Source organism: Diabrotica virgifera, chromosome 7 (genome assembly GCF_917563875.1).
Source record: "Diabrotica virgifera virgifera chromosome 7, PGI_DIABVI_V3a".
Classification (NCBI taxonomy): Eukaryota; Metazoa; Arthropoda; class Insecta; order Coleoptera; family Chrysomelidae; genus Diabrotica; species Diabrotica virgifera.
In genome coordinates, this window is record NC_065449.1 from 40549546 (window position 1) to 40571419 (window position 21874).

General features: G+C 32.1%; 1 protein-coding gene across 2 annotated transcripts in view; it reads left to right on the forward strand.

Moving 5' to 3' along the window:
• LOC114329403 (uncharacterized) overlaps nt 1-21874 on the forward strand; it is a 620236-nt gene that overhangs the window by 552259 nt on the left and 46103 nt on the right. For both annotated transcript variants that reach the window (XM_050655973.1, XM_050655975.1), the window contains one exon: nt 18152-18256. In XM_050655973.1, the coding sequence (XP_050511930.1) occupies nt 18176-18256 (81 nt within the window). In that variant the 5' untranslated portion in view covers nt 18152-18175. The remainder of the gene's footprint in view (nt 1-18151; nt 18257-21874) is intronic.

The following is a 21874-nucleotide window of genomic DNA, read 5'->3' on the forward strand; positions in this document are numbered from 1 at the left end:
CAAAAGTAAAAGCTTATACTAATGCCAAGCAAAATGGGTGTGTTATTCTACCAATGTGAAAAAAATTTATAAGATCTTGAGATCTTTGGAGCGAGACGCGAAGAAAGAAATATGAGATTGTTCGTTACTTTTGGGTGAAGGTGATGTTACATTTTGTTTAGAAGTGTCGTTGACTCTCGGATGTATTAGTATTAATTGAATTTTCACTTTCTTTCTTAAAGAACTACAATGTTGTTATACGAAGGAAAAAAGTAATTGCTCGGAAGGTATTTTGAAATAAATTAGAACTATTTTATTTATGCATCAATTATTTATGCATTAATTATAGTATTTTTTTTTATTAGAAAAAGATGCCGCATCCACCAAAAGGTTATTAGCGACGGAACAAAATATAAATAACAAAATTAAACAATTACATATTGTACAAAATGTTTCTGGATCTGAGATAATTAACTTTATTATTGTCACAGGAACAGTTTTGACCTAGAGTCTGTGGTAGAGCGTTTGGGATCTTGTAGCGCTGTCTTTCTTGGTCATATTTACTACATATTGTTAAAAAGTGTTCGACTGCTAATCGGACGTTACACTGATCACATATAGGTGGATTTTTCTTTGTGAATAGGTAAGAGTGCGTTAATCTGGTATGACCTAGACGTAAACGCGTAACCGCAATTTGTTCTCGTCTATTGCGCGACGATGGGAGCCACTGAGACACATTATTTTTAATTTTATTTAGCTTGGAATTAGTTTGAGACCACTCATTTCGCCACAAAAACAACATTTTATTGTTAAAATAAGCTTTTAACTCACTGGAAACACACTTGTCTATCGGCTCTGAAAAATCACTTAAAATTGCCTTTCGTGCGGTCCTGTCACCTTCTTCATTTCCTGTTATTCCGACGTGTGAGGGAACCCATAAAAATTGGACGCTTCTTCCATGTTCATGAGCTTGGGAAAGCTGGTATTTTAGAAACTTTTCAAAAGGATGTTTCGGAAAATATGTATTAATGAGTTTAGAGAGCTAAGGGAATCTGTTATGATCAGGGCTTTTGTGAGTGTAAGCTCGTTAAGAAGTTTCACAGCGCGGTATATGGCGTAGAGTTCAGCTGAATATGTGCTACATGCTGGGGGTAAATAGGTGAAATGTTTTGAATTGTACAACTGATTGGGCTTTAAGTTTGTCTGCTGTAGACAAATAATATCTGGAGAATATTCAGATAAAAGAAGCTGTAGCATAGGGAGACGATGGAAAAGTCCATCAATGTTCCATTGAAGTATCGCGTTGAATGTTGTTAACAGATTCGGAGTTGCAGATGATACTGAACAATTGCCTACAGAAGAGTCACTGTCTAAGTAAGAAATCTCATTCCCTAAATAGTTGTGTAGTTTCTTTTGAAGTTTTGTAAACTTGGTTTTTGTAGATCTATCATTTGCATATTGATAGCTGCTTTGTAAAAGATAGAGTAAACCAGCCATATCAGTTGTAAATTCTTTAACGACGCTAATAGTGTCGGGGGAGCCTCGGACATTATCAATAAGTAAAGACAATTGGTGGTAATTTAAAACGAATGGTGGGGTATGATTATCAATAAAATTTTCAAGAGTTTCCCGTGTAGATTGGACTTTAGATGAGCGCGGTTTTTTTTGTTTAGATGATTTGGGTTTTGCAAACAGATTTTGTGATGATATTACTGAGTCTGAAGGAAGCGTATGGATCTCACCAATACTGCGTTTTAAGGAAGAACTTGCGTTTTCGCAAGTGGTATTAGAGTTTTCACTTAGATGCTGTGGCTTTATTACATTTGGAGGTACTGGAGCAAACTCATTGGTAGTGACAGAAGTCGAGCTTAAGGTTTTATTTGTAAGATTGGTTGAAATGGTTGTTTCAGAAAATTGTGGTGATGTATCAGTTTTATTAGAGTTTTCTGCAGTTGTATCTAATGAAAAAGGTGCTGATAGATTGGAGGATATTGCCTTCGAAGTTTGTGAAAACGATATTGCCGCTGAATGAGGTTGATTGAAAGTGTTGCTATGAGTAGGAGTATTAGTAATTTCTTGGTCATGGAGATTTGTAGGTGTAGGTGATATGCTCGGATTTGATAATGGATAACTTGATGACTGCTGAGTGTTTGGTACCTTGTGTAATATACTTGTTGGATCTGTTGGATTTGGTACTTCATTGTTTGACTCAGTATGAGTTGATTCCGTTACTGAACTGTTATTGCATTGGGATGATATGTGTCCTGTATTTTTGCAAATAAAGCAGGTGAGTGTACCTTGTGACAAAAATATGCGGTGAGGTGTTTGGTCGAAATTTATTAGAATAGAATCTGGAATTGCTGATGTTATAGGGCTTACATAAACTTGCCTCCGAAAGCTCAGTATGTGACTATATTCGGGAAGAGTGGAGCTAATTTTCAGAAATATTATTGGGGAAATAAGCTTTAAACCGATATTCTGTAATTCTTCAACTAATACTTGAGGAGGAATTGACGGGCATACACCAGACAAGACTAGTCTTTCTGCTGGATAGACAAGTCTCCGTGCTGTTACAACTTCGCCGAGTACTTTTATAGAGCCATGTTGTGTCATGAAATTATCTACTACGGTGTTGTTTGCTAAATACATGCAGATTCTATTATGAGATAATCTACATGAAAAAATAATATTTTTTGTGTTGATGATTGTGCCCAAAGGAATTAAATAATCCTGCAGTTTAGCATTATAGATACAACTAAATACAATTGCTTGGATCTTACTCGGAACAGACTGTGAAGCGGCTGAAGCATAACTGTTTGTGATATTTGAACGTTGATTTACTGGACTGGTTAGATCGGAAGGTGTGTTTACATTGTGTAAAGTCATTTTAAGCTGCGGTGGCGAAAGCTTCAGTCCGACTCTGGTAAGTGACAAACCAACCGCATGCTAGCTAACCTCACAAAATGATTGTACGGTGTGTATTTTTCTTATTTGACATTTTCTTTTCAGTAGTAATAACCCAAGGACATTGATAATTGTTCGAAAAAATTTTATAACAGATTTCGACAGCTTGTTGCTTGGAAACAGACCGACGCCGCAGGCGGAGGTCTGTTGCCTGTAAGCAACAAGCTTGAGAAAGTTGTTAAAAAATTTTTGAGCATTTATCAATGTTCGAGGGTTATTCGGATAGAAAATTTTTTGCTGGTTATGAAAAAAAATACAGAGCAGAAACAATTTATTTAAATGTGCAATTAACAAAGGAACAATTAGAAAAATTTAATGAAGATCCAGACATGTTAGTTTCTATAACTGATGAAGATGTATTTCCACTACGCGTGCTGTTAATAATTGTATTATGATGTTCTTCGTCAATGTTCAAGTACGGTTTTATTGAGTTGGGATTGTTATGCAAATTCATATTTTCTATCATTGCAAAAGTCCATAAACGCTTTCCATACAAATTTTTTACTGTAAACAGTATTCTTTGGTATATTTGATTCGATAATTTCATTAATATTCTCATCAGTATTACAACCAAATCGTGACATTTTGAAATATTGAATATTTGAAATGTCAAAATCGAAATGAAACGAAATGTAGGTATCCATAGCTACATGATTGAGTGAAAACAGCCCATGGGATCTGTTTTCAGTATAATGTTGGTTTTGTTGGTTGTATTCAATCAGATGACCACAAATTAATTGATTTCATTGGATTTCTAATTGAGCAAAAAATTTTCAGTAGTAATAACCCAAGGACATTGATAATTGTTCGAAAAAATTTTATAACAGATTTCGAAAGCTTGTTGCTTGGAAACAGACCGACGCCGTAGGCGGAATTCTGTTGCCTGTAAGCAACAAGCTTGAGAAAGTTGTTAAAACATTTTTGAGCATTTATCAATGTTCGAGGGTTATTCGGATAGAAAATTTTTTGCTGGTTATAAAAAAAAAATACAGAGCAGAAACAATTTATTTAAATGTGCAATTAACAAAGGAACAATTAGAAAAATTTAATGAAGATCCAGACATGTTAGTTAATTTCATAATTTCATTAATATTCTCATCAGTATTACAACCAAATCATGACATTTTGAAATATTGAATATTTGAAATGTCAAAATCGAAATGAAACGAAATGTAGGTATCCATAGCTACATGATTGAGTGAAAACAGCCCATGGGATCTGTTTTCAGTATAATGTTGGTTTTATTGGTTGTATTCAATCAGATGACCACAAATTAATTGATTTCATTGGATTTCTAATTGAGCAAAAAATTTTCACAATAATAAACTAATAATTACGTATAGATGACTTACGTAGTAGTATCTAATAGATAAACATAATAATACCACTTGTTTTTAGTAAAAACTAGGAGTACAATATCAGTACAACTTGACCATACCTTGCCAGGCCGGTCTCCTATAGTATTATTATTATGATTAAATATATCGTATAAAAAGTACAAGTGCTTCTGTATCGTTAAGGACGTTTCTTTTATTATTAGCATTGAAACACGTCCCAAGACGAAATTAGTTATTAACAAGACCAATTCATAAAACGTAGTATTATGTCTATATAGGATTAACACAGAATTACTGGTGTATTGAAAGTTTTACTTTCAAATAACTAAGAAATCGAAAAACTTTTCCACTTCAGAAATCGTTACAAAAAAAATTATTTTATAACTTCTGGAAAGATGTATAAATAATCTAATAACACTATAATAGTTTGAAAATTTTTAACCCGGAAATAATTGAGGAAAATGAGTTTATTAGGGGTTTACCATGGGGTTTTTGGGGTTGCTGAATACAAATATCATGACGGCGATGGTCTCCGAGTCACCTTCTTATGGAAATTCGATAAACTCGTTACTCGTTGGGGTTTTGGGGACGCTGATTACGAATATCATGACGGTGATGGTTTTCGACATAGGTAACTGGTAACCAGGACGGGCCATGTCTCCTGGATTTTTGTAGAAATTCGATACAAAATCAGTGTAATCGCGTTAGTCGGAGTTTTTTGGGGGGTTTTATGACGTGGATATTGCATATTTTTTGACATACAATTAAGAATTTAATATTCACCATTGGCGCGCATACGTAGTATGAGGCGTCATATTACCCGTATGCGCGCCAATGGTGAATATTAAATGCTTAATTGTATTCCAAAAAATGATCAATAACTATGTCTTAAAACGCACCAAACTGCATTTGCATATCTCAACCGGTTTTAAAGCAATAAATAAATTGTCAGTGTGTCAGAAAAATTTCAACACCCCCTATCTCCTCCAACCTCCTATAACCTCCAACGAAGCATTTGCGGAAATAAGTTTATAAAGCAAACCGTCATTATTCTTTCATGCAGAATTACCCCTTAAAGTTTGCCAAATTTTTTTAAAAACACCCTGTATTGATAAAAAACATGTCTAGTTGTTAAAGCATCTAACTTTTTTCATCAATCAAAAAACAAAATGTTGACAAAGCATGAGGTTATATTTAGGTTTTAATTTTAATATTTTGTGGTGATGCAAACTTTAAGAAGAAAACACAGTTTGATTCGTACACCCGGTATACAATGAAAATTTACCTGTTTAGCAACAATATTATTATGACGATATTGTCAAGGAATACATGGGCAAGCTATAACATATATTAAAAAAATTACTTAAATCGGACAACAGGTTTAGGAGATATGACAATAAAAATAACCCATTTTTAAGGTGGCCGGTTAATTTCGGCCCAGAGTGTAGTTCAAAAATTACAAACAAACTTATAATGATTAAAAATCCCTAAACTGATGACAAAAATATTTTTTATAATTAAAATATTTTGCAAAGCATTTTCTTCCAAACAAAATATTTTGAATGTACATTATGTAAACATAAAATTTGGATAATTATTTTAAATACATATTTATGTTTTTGTTTAGCACTTAATGTTGATAATTATGAAGTAAATATTTTATGCAATGTGCAATTTCCTACTTTCTTTTCATCTGCTACATATTTCCTTATTTTACTTGACGCCTATACGGATTTAAAAGCGAAATTATTTGATATTAATATGAAAATCAAACAATAAAGAGTATTGCTTTAATATAAATTATTATTGATAATAATTTTTTCCAGCTTATTTTACAAAGATGTGATAAAATCTACAATATTTTAAAACATTTTACTGCGTGGACATGAAAAGCTTTCAGTTCATAATAGTGTAGTCTGTGGGGGGTATTTGACTCCGAATTCCATCCTACTGCATAAAACTTGATATGTTCACCGTATGTAGGAAATAGCTCAAGAAACAAAGTCTACTCTATATCTAATGGCGGTTTTATCTTGGGGGTGGTTCCCACCCCATCTCGGGGGTGGAAAATTTTTTGATCAAAGTAACCACAGAAGAGACTAGAGAGCCTAATTCTAAGCAAAAACTGTTTTTTTTAAACTTAATACTAATACTTTTTGAGTTATTTGTGGTTGAAAATTTGCTATTTTCGTTGAAAAATGACACCTTTTCGGACGGTTTTTTGCGAATACCTTAAAAATTATGCATCTAACGAAAAACTATATAAAATATCTTTGTAGTTTGTGAAAAATTAAAGAGAACTATTTCTTAATAAATCTTCTAGTTATAATACAAAAAGATATATGGTACTTAGGTGACAAAAGAGTTTTTTTTGTGCATGCTCAAATTTTTGTATTCAACTTCAAATAATAGTTCTGAGTTCTGCTGTGAATTCAAATTGAACTTCACTTAGATGTTTTTCTACTTATTTACAGCCTTTTTGGATAAGACAAATCACTATATTTTCAAATAATTTTTTTCTGAGAAGTATTTAGGTCTATTCGCTAATCTTATCTTAAATATGTCAAAAAGTTGTATAATATTTATTACGAATTTGCAATAAATAGAGAACTCAAATAAGCCTGGATCCCGCGCACCAAAAAAAAGTTGATTAACATCAAGCTGAAAATATGTTATTAGCTTAACGGTGTCTCGTCAGAGAAACTGTGATATATAGGAACACTGGAACAGGGGAAGTTTTAATTGAGGAACAGGTTAAAAATTTGGAACGTCAGAATACGAAAGCATCCCATGTATTTTGTCGGGCAGAACTTCCAATTGATTTGTTGCTGTTTCATTAAACTCTCGTGCAAAAATCAGACTGGTATTTATCATCAACTTCTTCTTCTTCTACAGCACTACAGCCCAAATTGAGCCTTGGCCTCCTTTATTTTTTGGCTCCACTTGCCTGTCTGTGGCTATTCTACTCCATACACGGACTCCTAAAAGGGCTTGTGCGTCGCTGTTTACTGTGTCTTCCCAGCGCTTTCGTGGCTTCCCAACCGGTCTCTTTCCTTGAATTCTAGCATTAAGTGCTCGTTTTGGTAGCCTATCCTCTCCCATTCTTATTACATGTCTGGTCCATTGCAATATTTGTATTCTAATGAAGTCTGACAGGGGCGTTTCCTTATAAAGGTGATAAAGCTCGTTGTTGTATCGACTTCTGAAGATTCCGTTTTCCCTCACAGGTCCTAGTATTCTCCTAAGTACTTTCCTTTCGAATGTGTCGAGTTTGTTTTTGGATGTTTCTTTCAGGACCCAGGCTTCACTGCCATAGCATGTTATTGGTCGAATTAAGGTTTTATAGATTCTCATTTTTGTATTTCGGTGGACACTTTTAGACCGAAATATATGGGAGAGGGCAAAATAAGCTCTGTTTGCCTGCGTTGTTCTCTTCCGTATTTCTCCATCTTCTGATCCGTCGGCATATATTTCTACTCCCAGGTATGTAAACTTTTCAACCGTTTCAATGTCATCTTCATGTATAATGTTTTCTGGGACTATATTTCTTCTCGTCTGAGTCATTATTTTTGTTTTTTCTGTGTTAATTTCCAAACCTATCACCAACTGGGCATTTTAATAAGTCCGACACGTAGAACATGTCAAATGACAGGAATTCTGACAGGTGATAAATAGCAGTCTGATTTTTGCATGAGAGTTTAATGAAAGGGTAACAAATCAATTGGAAGTTCTGTCCGACAAAATACATTGGACGTTTTCGTAGTCTGACGTTCAAAATTTTTAACCGGTTCCACAATTAAAACTTCCCCTGTTCCAGCGTTCCCGTACATCAAAGTTTGTCCGACTAGACACTGTAAAGCTGTTAACAAATTTTCAGCTTGCAAAATCAACATTTTTTGGTACGCGCGATCCAGGCCTAAAAGTATATACTACAAATGGATCTCAGTGGGGTATTATTTTTTATATTTTTAGTACTCAATAAACATGAAGTATCCTGCTTTAATGGGGTGTTTTATTTAATTAAATATTATTCTCTTAAATATTCCTTAAATTTAGATTAAATAGCTTGAGATTGCAAATATTTCAAACTATTCCAAAATGTCCATTTTTTTATTTTAAAATCACCATGTCTATTTCGTGACTACCTGTAGATACCAATCTTGAATCTCACATTGACGAGAAAATTACACCTAAAAATACACACATCTTAATTGTTTCGTGCAACCACTCGTTACTGCCGTTCTCCTAAAATAACAGGTTAGTGAATCTTTAATCACACACCATCACCTTTTCAAATCTACCATCTACCTATTGGTTAACCGTTCGTTGCACATAGATTTTAAAGCTGACAAATTTCTAACAACCTTCCAACCTATACCAACGTATAATTTGATCGAAAAGCATCATGATATGGGTAAGTGTGTCATCGCATTGGAGAGATTCCGGCCTGAGGGCTATTTTCAAGTCTAAATGAAGAGAAGAAGCTGCACCTGATCAACAATCAACAAGCGAAAGTGAATCGTTCGGCCAGAAGCGGTTCTTTTACGTTACCCTTAAATGTAAAGAGATTTAACTATAACGATTTTACTTTCATTAATTCAGACGGATACTACGTGGCTGCATCTTAAATAAACATAAAAGATTTATACTACGTTTTCTTTTAGCGCGTCCCTGTCAATTAAAGTTGGCAAAACTAGGCCTCTTTCTTAATTTGAATTTCTTATGAATAATAATTTTTGTTGATTTCGTCTATACAACCTTAAAAATATGCCTCACATCAACTAAGACGATATTTTACCATTTTTTAATAAAAAAAGTAAACCGAAGATTTGTATAGCCTACCTCTTACTATTTGGCCTTTTACTATTTGGTGAATTGGAAAACGGGCCATAGGAAACTTAATGTAAAATTCTAAACTGTTGAATTCCTGCTTCCATAATTATTCTACATCAAAAGACATGAGAAACTATTTGTAGAGGATTGAAATCTTTATTGAAAACAACTGTTAAAATTGTTCTACCAATTAAACACATTCCACAATTTTTTCGAATACAATAAATTTTATCAAAGTATTTGCCAAATTTAGGCCACACACAGTGCAATAATGTGTACGAGTATAAGGTTGCGTTCGGTCACAATGAAATTAACAATATTTTGAACCGTCAGAATTTTTATTTTATCATTTATTGTTTAAAAAACAATAAAGTTGAAAAGATGTCCTCAGTTGAGGAGAAACTAGTAATAATAAAGATGTTTTATTCAGTCAATAGTGTGCGTACTGTCAGAAATAGTAACGTGTGGCCTTACTTTTACGCACCTACTTACTATGGCAAATGTGTTATATTTTCAAAAAATTTTGGAATGTGTTTAAATCGTAGAACAATTTTAACTTTTGATTTTAATACAGATTTCAATTCTCTACAAATATTCTCTCATAACTTTTGACGTAAAATAATTAGGGAAGCAGGAACTCAACAATTTAGAATTTTACATTGAGTTTCCTATGGCCCGTTTTCCAATTCACCACCCGGTATTTGTTTACATTTGTATTTCATAATTTGTAAAATAATCGCTATTTTAAATAACTGAGATAATCTTTAGCCTTGTGTTCCATTTTAGCATCATTATAAACCAGGGTAAAATAACTAGCAATAAAAACAATTAAACCAGACCTCTTTTAGATTAGTCACTCTCACTCAAAGAACTCATAAAAATGTTAATAAGTACCTCCTTCATCTTCTTTTTGTTTAGGTGCCATCTCGGCTACGAAGGTTGGCAATCATTATAGCTATTTTAATGTTTGAGGCAGTAGCTCTAAATAGTTGTTTTGAGCTGCATCCAAACCATTCTCGCAGGTTGTTCAGCCATGAAATTCTTTTCAGCGAGGAGCGAGGTTAATACACCTTGCTCCAATTCCAATGAATTGTTACACCCTAATGTGCTTTTCGATGTTTTAAGTCCTCCCTCCTAAATAACCCTTCTCAAAGCCTCCAACATTTCTTTATTCTTACCTACTAACACGATATCAGCAAAGAGCATTAACCAAAGAGTCCTCTCCTTTAGCTTCTCTGTCAATACATCAATAACAAGGTTAAAAAGGTCTTCACAAACCTTACGCACATCTCAGGAATAATTTTTCTCTCATCTCCATAGCTTTTGTTTAGTAACTGCGTAGTACGCTTTTTCAAGATCTATAAATTTTAAATGCAGCTCATTTTCATCTATAGTCTAGAGCAGGGGTTCCCAACCTTCTAGCAACTGCGTACCACCTGAAATATTTTGAAAATTTTTGCGTACCATCAAACACCGGGGATGGGAACATGAAGAGGAAGGAAGCCCCCTGATCCTATTTTTTTTTAGAAATATATACTAAATTATTTCTAATTCTAATTCTTCTTGGTGTATGACACAATGTGTATTACGGCATTCAGGAGCAATTATCTTTATTGCCCTGTCAATTTACATGACATATGAGATCCTCTGTGGTGTATGATTTAAGTGGTTTGCAGAACAAGAGCTCTTCTATAACTTCTTTATAAAAATCAAATCGAAAAAAATGCAAGTAGCTGTGGTATGTTTATATATCGGTGCTTTCGTCTACTTATGGTGCAAAATATGTGCATTCTTGAAGTTTTAAACTAAGTTGTTCTTCAATATTGGAAGACAAATCAGCATTTCGCCTTCTCACAGTGTTGTTTAACAATGGTATTTTTTAAATTTCTTTAACTGCCTTTTCTCCTAACACAGTTTGGGCCATTTCTACAGCGGCCGGTAGTAAAAGGGTTTCACCTAGTGTGTGGATTTCCATCCTTTGCAATTCTACATCTAACAAAGTAGGATGATTTTATTAAGTTAGTATCATATTTAGATAGCTAGTCATACATTTTTTTTGTTTCTTAAAAAAAGAAGATTATCTTTTAAAGCAATTCGATCAGCTTACCAACCAAATCAGAGTGCTTTGTGTGTTGGTGACGTATCAGCATAGAAGGCTTCAAGCTTTGGTTCGATAGCGTTTCGAAACAAGTAACGCATTGAGGAATAGGATTGTCACTATTGCCACACTTAACTATAAAACCACACTGTAACTAGCTTTCGTGGTATTTCCAATTGGCCTGCGGTTTAAGTTTTTTAACTCTATCCTTTGAAGTACCAGGGCTCACCTAAAACTGCTTCATAGATTATTATGAAAGCACAACTGCACTGGCACTTTCGCAGACAGAGGTCCAGCCCTGCTTAATCGCTTGATTCACACACGTGACGCATACCACCTGAAATCTTCCAGCGTACCACCAGTGGTACGCGTACCATCGGTTGGGAACCCCTGGTCTAGAGAAATAATATTTTTCTCGTGGCACATTACCCTCCAGGCCGAAACTAAGTAGTAGCCCCCTTTTGAGTAGTATGGACATCTATAATAATAACCTATATGTTTCCTGCAGCCCATTTTGATGATATACATAGTTATAAACAAATTAAAATTAAAAAAACAGTACATTTTCGTTTTTTTCGTCTATTACCAAAAAGTTAAGCATTTTAAACAAATATGAGACCAAGAAACTCATAAATCGTATAAAAAACTTCAATATGTCGTTCGCTCAATATGTCTATCCTTATTGGTTGCTTAGAAAATTGCAAAATAAATCATAAATTTTGAGTTTCTATAAATATTCATAACTTATGTAAAAATTAACTTAGAACCTTCTTATTACGCGGACTGCTGAGACTTCTGGTGCTTAAATTATATCCTAAATTTCAAAGCAATTGGTAAAATAGTTTAAAAGTTATTTAATTTGTTTATCCCAAATTCATTTTTTTTCCAACGCTAGAAGTCATAAAATATGAGGTTTGGAAAATTATGAACTTTGGATAGTTTATGCAAGAAGAAGATTAACACTATTAACTTAATTAAAAAAATGACAAAAAGTAATTTTAAACAGTGTAAAATTATTTTACAAAAACATGTCGATTCCTTGCTTACTTATAAACAATTAGAATAACTTTTTAACCGTTACCCGAAGAAAAATTATTTTTCATATTTAAAAAGACTGAATTTTTATACACATTTAGAAAGAAAAACAACTGTCAATTTTGCAATATTTAGAATTATCTTTTGTCATTTTTTTTTAATTAAATTAATATTGTAAATCTTTTTTTTTCATAAACTATCCAAAGTATTACTGTAACTTCATCATTTCTGACGTATAGTTTTGCAAAAAAAATGAATTTGAGATAAACAAATTAAATAACTTTTAAACTATTTCACCAATTGCTTTGAAATGTAGGGTATGATTTAAGCACCAGAAGTCTCAGCAGTCCGTGTAACAAGAAGGTTCTAAGTTAATTTTTACATAAGGTATGAGTATTTATAAAAACTTAAAATTTATGAACTAAAAAGGGATAGTACCCTGGATTGGCTGTATACCTTATAGTTAAACAAACTGGAACATGAAGTAAAAGCCACTTCTATGTAAAAGGTATATTTACTAAAAATTTTTAGAATCCCAATGGATTCAATAAAATGAGTTCATCAGAACGTTTTCAAACCTATCGGTCCATCATCAGTGAATCTAAAATCAAATAAGTAATCCCACTATTAAAATTGAAAAGATGGTTGAAATTGTGAAAGTTAAAAAATGTGGTTATGATTACTTACTTGAATACTTGCAAAATAGCCCCAGAACCAAACAATGGTTGTGATTATAAATAAATCTACATTATGTTGAAATAAATTTAAAATGGCTAAACGCCGATGTTCAGGGATTAAACCTCTGGGAACATGGTAAAACTCTACCCGAGGACCCAATCAACCATCTTCGGTCAACGATGACTACTAAGTGTCAAAGCTATCATCAAAGCATCATCGTTGACCGAAGATGGTTGATTGGGTCCTCGGGTAGAGTTTTACCATGTTCCCAGAGGTTTAATCCCTGAACATCGGCGTTTAGCCATTTTAAATTTATTTCAACATAATGTAGATTTATTTATAATCACAACCATTGTTTGGTTCTGGGGCTATTTTGCAAGTATTTAAGTAAGTAATAATAACCACATTTTTTAACTTTCACAATTTCAACCATCTTTTCAATTTTAATAGTGGGATTACTTATTTGATTTTAGATTCACTGATGATGGACCGATAGGTTTGAAAACGTTCTGATGAACTCATTTTATTGAATCCATTGGGATTCTAAAAATTTTTAGTAAATATACCTTTTACATAGAAGTGGTTTTTACTTCATGTTTCAGTTTGTTTAAAATTTATGATTTATTTTGCAATTTTCTAAGCACTTTATACATATTCAGCGAATGCCATATTGAAGTACTTTATACGATTTATGAGTATTTTACTCTCAAATTTGCTTAAAATGTTTAACTTTTTGGTAATAGATGAAAAAAGCGAAAAGTTACCGTTTTTTGATCTTCATTTGTTTATAATTATGTATATCATTAAAATCGACTGCAGGAAACATATAGGTTATTATTGTAAATGTCCATACTGCTAAAAAAATGTGGTTTCGGCCTGGAGGGGTTTTGTCAAAAACAGGATATTTTTTTTCCTTATTTCTCTGAACTGTATTTGTCTATTAACTGTCTCAAAGCAAACAAGGTATCCTTTGTCCTCCTTCATATGTACGCATGAAGACAAACTGTTCTTCTAAAAAGTTATGATGAAACACGGTTTGAAATAAGAAAATAATGAATAAATAACATGATATTAACTTTTCTTTGACAACATGAAGACTACACGGAAAAAATATTGCAGGAATTAAACTTTTGGCTAAACAGAGTTTTTGGTTTTTGGCTAAACTGGAGAAGTTTAATTTCATCAATTGAATTTGCATGAACAATAATGTATCGAACTTGATATTAAACAATCCAACATATTCACAACGAACTGATAATAATCGAACTTAAGAAATAACCTATTCACAATGCGCAGTCCCAGTATTCTCTAGAAAGAAGTTCTAATCACACTTCAGGTTCCTACTTAGAAAATTTTTCACCAGAAAACTTTATAACACTTTTTTTGGTGCCTACGTATACATCTTTTTACAATACAAAATTTTGAATCACGCACGTAATTTTATTTTCTAACCTCAAACTTACACCAAGCTTTTTGGCCGGAGTTACTGCTCTATTATAATGAGTATCCATTATCCATATTCTAGATGAAAAAGTACTGTACGTACTACTGAAAAATTTTGTTTCGTCTTCCACTAGTTGTGTGTGGGTACAATTTTACGAAATGTGATTATTTTCTTCTCAATAAAAAATGTTGTGTACCCACTCTCGACGTTGTAAATAAAAGCTTTCTGAGATAAACAATTTCAATTTTGACATAAGTGAAATTTATAGAAATTTTAATAGATGAATTGAATATTGTCCCCATTCTCAAGAGAAGTTGAAGTTCTTGTGTGCATTTTTTAAATTATGAATCATTTTCAAAGGCTCTTTGAAGGCTCTTTTTGCAATATAGTCCTGTCGCCAAGGGGGGTACAACGGCCTCCTGTATTCAGATGGACTTATCCAAGTTTTTTTTATGTATTTTGACCTGTAGAACACGAATTTTTTGGGTAACAGTTGATCCGGATGTCGATAAGATTGTTATAAACCAAGAAGTTGAGGAATCACATAACAGCGATTTCTCGCAAAACAAAACATTTTTTTGTATTTTTTGGGCCATTCTAACCAAAAAATGTTCCTACAAATTTTTTCTTAGGATGCATAGTTTTCGAGATACACGCGGTTGAACTTTCAAAAAATCGAAAAATTGCAATTTTTGAACCCGAATAACTTTTGATTAAAAAATAAGATGGCAATTCTGCTTACCGCCTTTAAAAGTTTAAGTAAAATTTTATCTGTATTGAATATTTGCATTGCTAAAAATTTATTGTTTGATTGTTAAAAAAAGCTATAAACACATAGTGTTTCCCGTGCCTAATACGTGCGTTTTAATGTATGCTACGTAGAAATAGCGCCGCTTGCACTTTTACCTCCTCTACCTACTCATTCGATTTTAAATGAGAAATCATTGAAAACATCACTCAAGCACTAAGTGTTTATAGCTTTGTTTTAACAATAAAATAATAAATTTTTAGCAATACAAATAATTAAAACCGATATAATTTGACTTGAACTTTCAAATGCGGTAAGCAGAATTGCTATTTTATTTTTTAATCAAAATTATTCGGGTTCAAAAATTGCAATTTTTCGATTTTTTGAAAGTTCAACCGCGTTTATCTCGAAAACTATGCATCCTACGAAAAAATTTGTAGGAACATTTTTTGGTTAGAAAGGCCCAAAAAATACAAAAAAATGTTTTCTTTTGCAAGAAATCGCTGTTATGTGATTCCTCAACTTCTTGGTTTATAACAATCTTATCGACATCCGGATCAACTGTTACCCAAAAAATTCGTGTTCCACAGGTCAAAATACATAAAAAAATCTTGGGTAAGTCCATCTGAATACAGGAGGCCGTTGTACCCCCCTGGCGACAGGACTAATAATTGAGCAACAAATTCACAGAAGTAACTATCTATACAAACTGATTTTAAAGGATTTTCTACGATTTCTCCGTAAAATTGAGTCAATTCTCCATATAATTTACCGGCCTTCACCTTTAGTATTTAAAATAAAATAGAGATGTAACATTGTTTAGATATGTTTATAAGTGAAAAATGACGTGCAGTATTTTACATATTTTATTTAATAATTATTGTTATCACTAAATTTATCAAAGGCAGTTGTTTGACATCTATATCAAAGAGTGTCCTGTGATAATCGTTACTTCCCTGGTCCATTGACATATTTTGATCATTACCATGTTCTTGTATGAATATAATTTATTAAGCAGATTCACTTCATTCCATACAGTAGAGGCTATTTATGGCTAATAAATTTTATAGCCGTGAAATTATAGAGAAAAATTTATTGCTGATATCAAGAAACGACGATTTTAAAAGTACGACTAATTTACGTATTTTAAATTTGTTTTACATCCAATTCGATCCTTAAGAATGCTTATGTTTCCTGTTAAAATATACATAACAATCGTATTTACAAATAATCATAACCTTAAACAACGGATGTTACAAAAAATAAATAATTATCTCTTGCATTTCATTTCGTTAAAACATTTTAATTTAGATATATTTGCATAGTACTTTATCATTTTTCAAGGTTCAATATTTCCTGTTGTTTCTATAAGTAAAAGTTTTTTATAAGGCGAATTGGATGAACTTACATATTAATCCAATAAAGCCGTTAACTGAATAATATGTATTTAACCATTGAACTTCGCTCTATAAACCGCTTTAGCATAAAAAATTAATAAAACAGAAATCCATCAATATACAATCGATTGCAAAAGTGTTTGTCTTTTTATCCACGAATTTCATGTTTTTCTGCTCCTTAGATCAATTTCTTTTATTTTTTTCCTTTTTTAGCCTATTTCCTTAATTTACTACCGGTAATTTATTTTTAGTCAATCTCCCTGGTTTTGCCGTTGTTCTCGTGAATTTTTCCTAATTGTTTAATTATTGTAATTATTAATTTATTTAATTAATTATTGTAATTATTAATTAATCAAGTAATTAAATCACTTAAAATTAAATATATAATCGTTTTCCAAGGTTACTATTATTTTTAATTTGTAAATATTTAGAATAACGTATTACTTTTTAAACTGAGATATTCTAAGAAGATTAGAGATAAGAAGTAGACTTTTTTTTCTTTAATTCGCAACCAATTTTCTGATAATAATTATCAAGAACATAGTGAGTCTCATTTTAAAGACAAAATCTTTTTTTCTTTCTAAAGACCGACTCCTATTCTACTTTAAGATATTACTTAACTTATTACTTAACTGTAACTCCTTTTTGAGGTATTTTTAGATTAGGAGATTATAAATATATAGGGTTGGGATAAACTACGCAGCTGACTTTGCAACAAAACTTTGCGTGCGTATTTGTAAAACTTTGCATGTGAATAAAACGACTTAACTCATCTGACGCCATATTTTTTGTTTATATTCTACTTCCAGTTTCACCGGAAATACCATCAACTAATTTAATTTAAATGGGACACCCTGGATATTTTTGCGGATTTTAAAACAACTTGTTATTCCTAATTCGGAAAAGCCAAGTTTAGTAGAAAAAATCTAACGGATTAAGGTCCGGAAACCGAGCAGGAAACTATGAATCATATACGTCCAATCCATCGATTTGAAAAATTCGCATTAAAAATGGTATAACCCATTGATAAGAGTGGAGAAACACTCCATCTTGTTGAAACCAAACATTTTGTAGATTTTTTAGGGATTTGAGGGTTAATCGCTTAATTAAAACTGTGTTATGCTTGGAAAAGCCCAATCGTATGCCTATTTTGCAATTGTTTTTCACGGAATCTGTTATAACTGCGGTTCTAATAATCAGACCAAAGTTTACCAAACGCCATTTTGTTCATTTTTTCAAAAGGGACAATTTTCATTTTGGTAAAATTAAATATCTCTAATGGTTTGGGAGATTCAATGAATAAAAAATTATCTGACGGGTTTTCACCCTGGTACCCTTGAAAAATCGAATATGCGAAACAAAAATCATTAAAAAAGTTAAGGTACCGAGGGGACATAAAATAGGTGCATAACCAACCCCCGTCTCCTTGTCCTCTGGACCATAAACCCATAAACCATCTATGTATTTGAAATATTTATGTTCTTCTTTCATCAGAAATCATCAAAATCTTTCTTACCATAAAATCGCCTGTTTCATAAAACAGGGAAATACTATTTGACGTGTAGGATATACATATTTGATATATTTACTTCTAATTAGCAGGTTGATTAATATATATATCTTTTTTTTTTGTTTCAGTAATGCCGCATTCCAAGTACGTTAATGGCTGCTGTGGTTAGCCATGCGATGCGACGGTTCCCAACGACACCACCGGATACGTCGTATTCGTCTTATGCATTTCGGGTAAGAGCATTTGTTGGAAACATAAAACAGTCTAATTTGCTTAACATTATATAGTCCAGGGCGCATCTGTTTTGAGATGGACGTTGAGAGGTGACTCAAATTTTTTTGCAGAAATTGCTTGAAAATAACTCAAATAATAATATTTGAGTTATCCTCCCACTCAAAATGGTCCGGATCATTGTTTAAATAATCAAAATGTCAAAATATGAAGGAAAAATTCGATTTTTTTATTGGTTTTTTGATTATAATTTTAAAACTATTCTTTTCTGAGGAAAGTTGTACTAATATAAAAGTTGCGTAATTAAATTTCCTACAATATAGAATTGGTTAAAAATTTAAAGAATAGTCACCCTTGTTGCAAAATAGCAATAATTGCGAACAAAAAACATACAAAAACAAGTATTCGCATTTTACGTTTTTCTACCATTTATGCTACATTTAAGACCTTCATATTTTACCCAGAAAAACTTTATGATATAGTAAAACCACACTGTAAGTTTCATTAAGATCGGTTTAATAGATTTTGCAAAATAAATTTTGCAATCCAGCTTTCGCAAAAAAATTTCATTTTTTTTAAATGTTGCAGTACTGAAAATAGAGCAGATAGCAAATTGATTTTTTTTTGCTTATAGAAGTGTACTGTACCTTTCATTTGAAAATTGCAAAATTAAAATCGATTAGTTACCACGGCGTCAGGAAATTTTTTAAATAAACATTAATTTTTGGTGCTACGCGCAGGACAGCGGTGTTCGATTCACACAAGTTGATTTCCACCAAAATTTCTTCCAATCTTTATCCAATGTATTATTTTCTTACTCTATATTTTGTTGTATTTTAATATTTTAATTCCACAAAAATCACACTAATTTTATTATTGTTTGTGAAATATTGTTTAAACAATTGCATATGTTTAAAAATAATAAACTTTTATTTTCTAAGTTAAAATATATGAACAAAGAAAGTTTTTGCTAAAAAAAGTGTTATTTCAAAGGATAGAGTATGTGATTTTATTTTGCAATAAACAAATTTATTTATTTGTATCGAAATGTAATAAAAATTAAAATGTATCAGTCATTATCAAAAGTTATTGGAATGCCCAATCAGAGCAAACTATCCGCTGTCCTGCGCGTAGCACCAATAACTAATGTTTATTTAAAACAAGAATGTGTGTGTACTTTGTACGCACGTAAGAAGTTATACTTCTACTACATATAATGTGATTTTTAAGACTATACCAAAAATCTAAAAAAAATAAAAGAATAAAACGCACACAAACACATTGAAAAATGCCACAAAGAAAAAATGATTTCTGGACGATAATAATTGTTGGCAAAAATTTTAAATACGCATTTGCTGAAAAAAAATTATATAACAAATATACTTACATTCATAATATGCATAAAAAAATAAAAAAATAAAACTTGCATCGGGAATTGAACCCTTGAATTTCGTGCCTCTTTGACTCGTAATCGAAGCGTAGACTCACTCGTCCAATCGCACATTATTTATCATGTGGAAAAATACGGTAACTGAACGTTTTACTGTTTGACAATTGTTTTGAAAATTATGTAGTTTAAATTTTGTGGAAGAAAATATAAAAATATAACAAAACAGTAAGAAAACAATATATTAGATGAAGATTGGTAGAACTTTTGTTGGTAATCAAATTAAGTATGTAAATCAAAGCATTACATACCTACTAGATAAATAAATCTACGCCAAAAAATCATAATTTAAAAATAAAAATCGAACCTAATTTGGGATTTCTCTCTAAAATCCGCATTCTTGAGAAAATAAATGTATGTATTTCAACCTAATCCAAATGTATAATTACAATATGATTATAATAAAAACTAGGTACTTACCAAATTAGAATGAGTTTTCCTTGTCCAAAATAGTCCAAAAGTCCAAAAATATAGGTATATGAAAACTATTTAAAAAGGCAGTATAACTATTAACTAACTTTTGTTTGTTGTTTCTTTTCACACAAATTTTAAAACGCAACAACCATAAATAATCTAACTACAGCTGTGCCACAGCCACCATATTGAATAATTTTTGACATGTCATTTGAACATCCAATCAGAACAAAGTTATAATGCGCATGCGCCCGGTCGCTAGGTTTTCCCATATAAAAATTTACCCTCTATCGCCGGTAAAGAAGTATAACTTCAAAAATTCCTGACGCCGTGCCGTGGTAGTTAATCGATTTTAATTTGGCAAATTGGAAATGAAAGGTACAGTACACTTCTTTATTTATCTGCTTAATTTTCAGTCCTGTAACATTTTGAAAAAATGAATTTTTTTTGCGAAAGCTGGATTGCAAAATTTATTTTGCAAAATCTATTAAACCGATCTTAATGAAATTTACAGTATTGTTTTACTGTGTCATAAGTTTTTCTGGGTGAAATATGAAGGTCCTAAGTGTAGCATAAATGGTTGAAAAATGTAAAATGCGAATACTTGTTTTTGTATGTTTTTTTTTCGCAATTATTGCTATTTTGCAACAAGGGTGACCAATTTTTAACCAATTCTGTATTATAGGAAATTGAATTACGCAACTTTTATGTTAGTGCAACTTTTCCCGGAAATGAATACTTTTAAAGTTATAATCAAAAAACGAAAAAAAACCGAATTTTTCCTTCATTTTTTGACATTTTGATTATTTAAACAATGTTCCGGACCTTTTTGAGAGGGAGGATAACTCAAATATTATTATTTGAGTTATTTTCAAGCAATTTCTGCAAAAAATTTGAGTCACCTTTCAACGTCCAAATGTACTAATATTTTTACAGATGCGCCCTGGTCTAATAAGGAAGCTGGCTTAGAAGGCCAGTTAAGAATTTATTGTTTTTGTAAGGGAAGTTAAGATCAGAGGCTATGGGAGAATAGTTTTACGACATGCATGACGATTTGAATTATCTATCCAATCTTTATATAATTTTATTAAGAGTACTGACTGAGTGACCTTTAGAGTCGATATCTTCTTCTTCCTTTTGTATAGATATGACTCTGTCTGTTTTTTCAATGTACCTCTAGTAAGATATCGTTCCATCGTTTTCGTGGTCTTACCACTGATCGTCTTCCTATTGGGGAACCGTCTTTCGCTGTTCTGACTATCCTATTTGTTGTCATTCCATTCTATTCTTCTGTTTCTTACCCAGTTAATAATGTTATACACCTTTCATCTCCGTCGTATATCTGTATTTCTGGCTCTGTCCCATAGAGTATTACCATCGATTTTTCGAAGGGTTTTCATCTCCGATGTGTCGAGCAATCTTTTTGTCCTCTCTGTGTCGGGTCGTGTTTCTACCGCGTATGTCATTATTGGTCTGATGACTGTTTTGTAAATTCTGCCTTTCATTTTTTTTCAGATATTTTTATTTCTCCATATTGTGTCATTCAGGCAACCTGCGGCTCGTTTTGCTCTATTCACTTGATCTTCCATTTCTGTTTCGAGCCTTCCGTATCTAGATAGTGTGATGCCTAGGTATTTAAACTTCATCACTTGTTCTATTATCTGACCTTCCAGCTCCAATTTACATCTTATTGGATCTGCTGTTATAACCATGCATTTTGTCTTTTGTGAGGAAATTAACATGTTGAATTTTCTGGTGA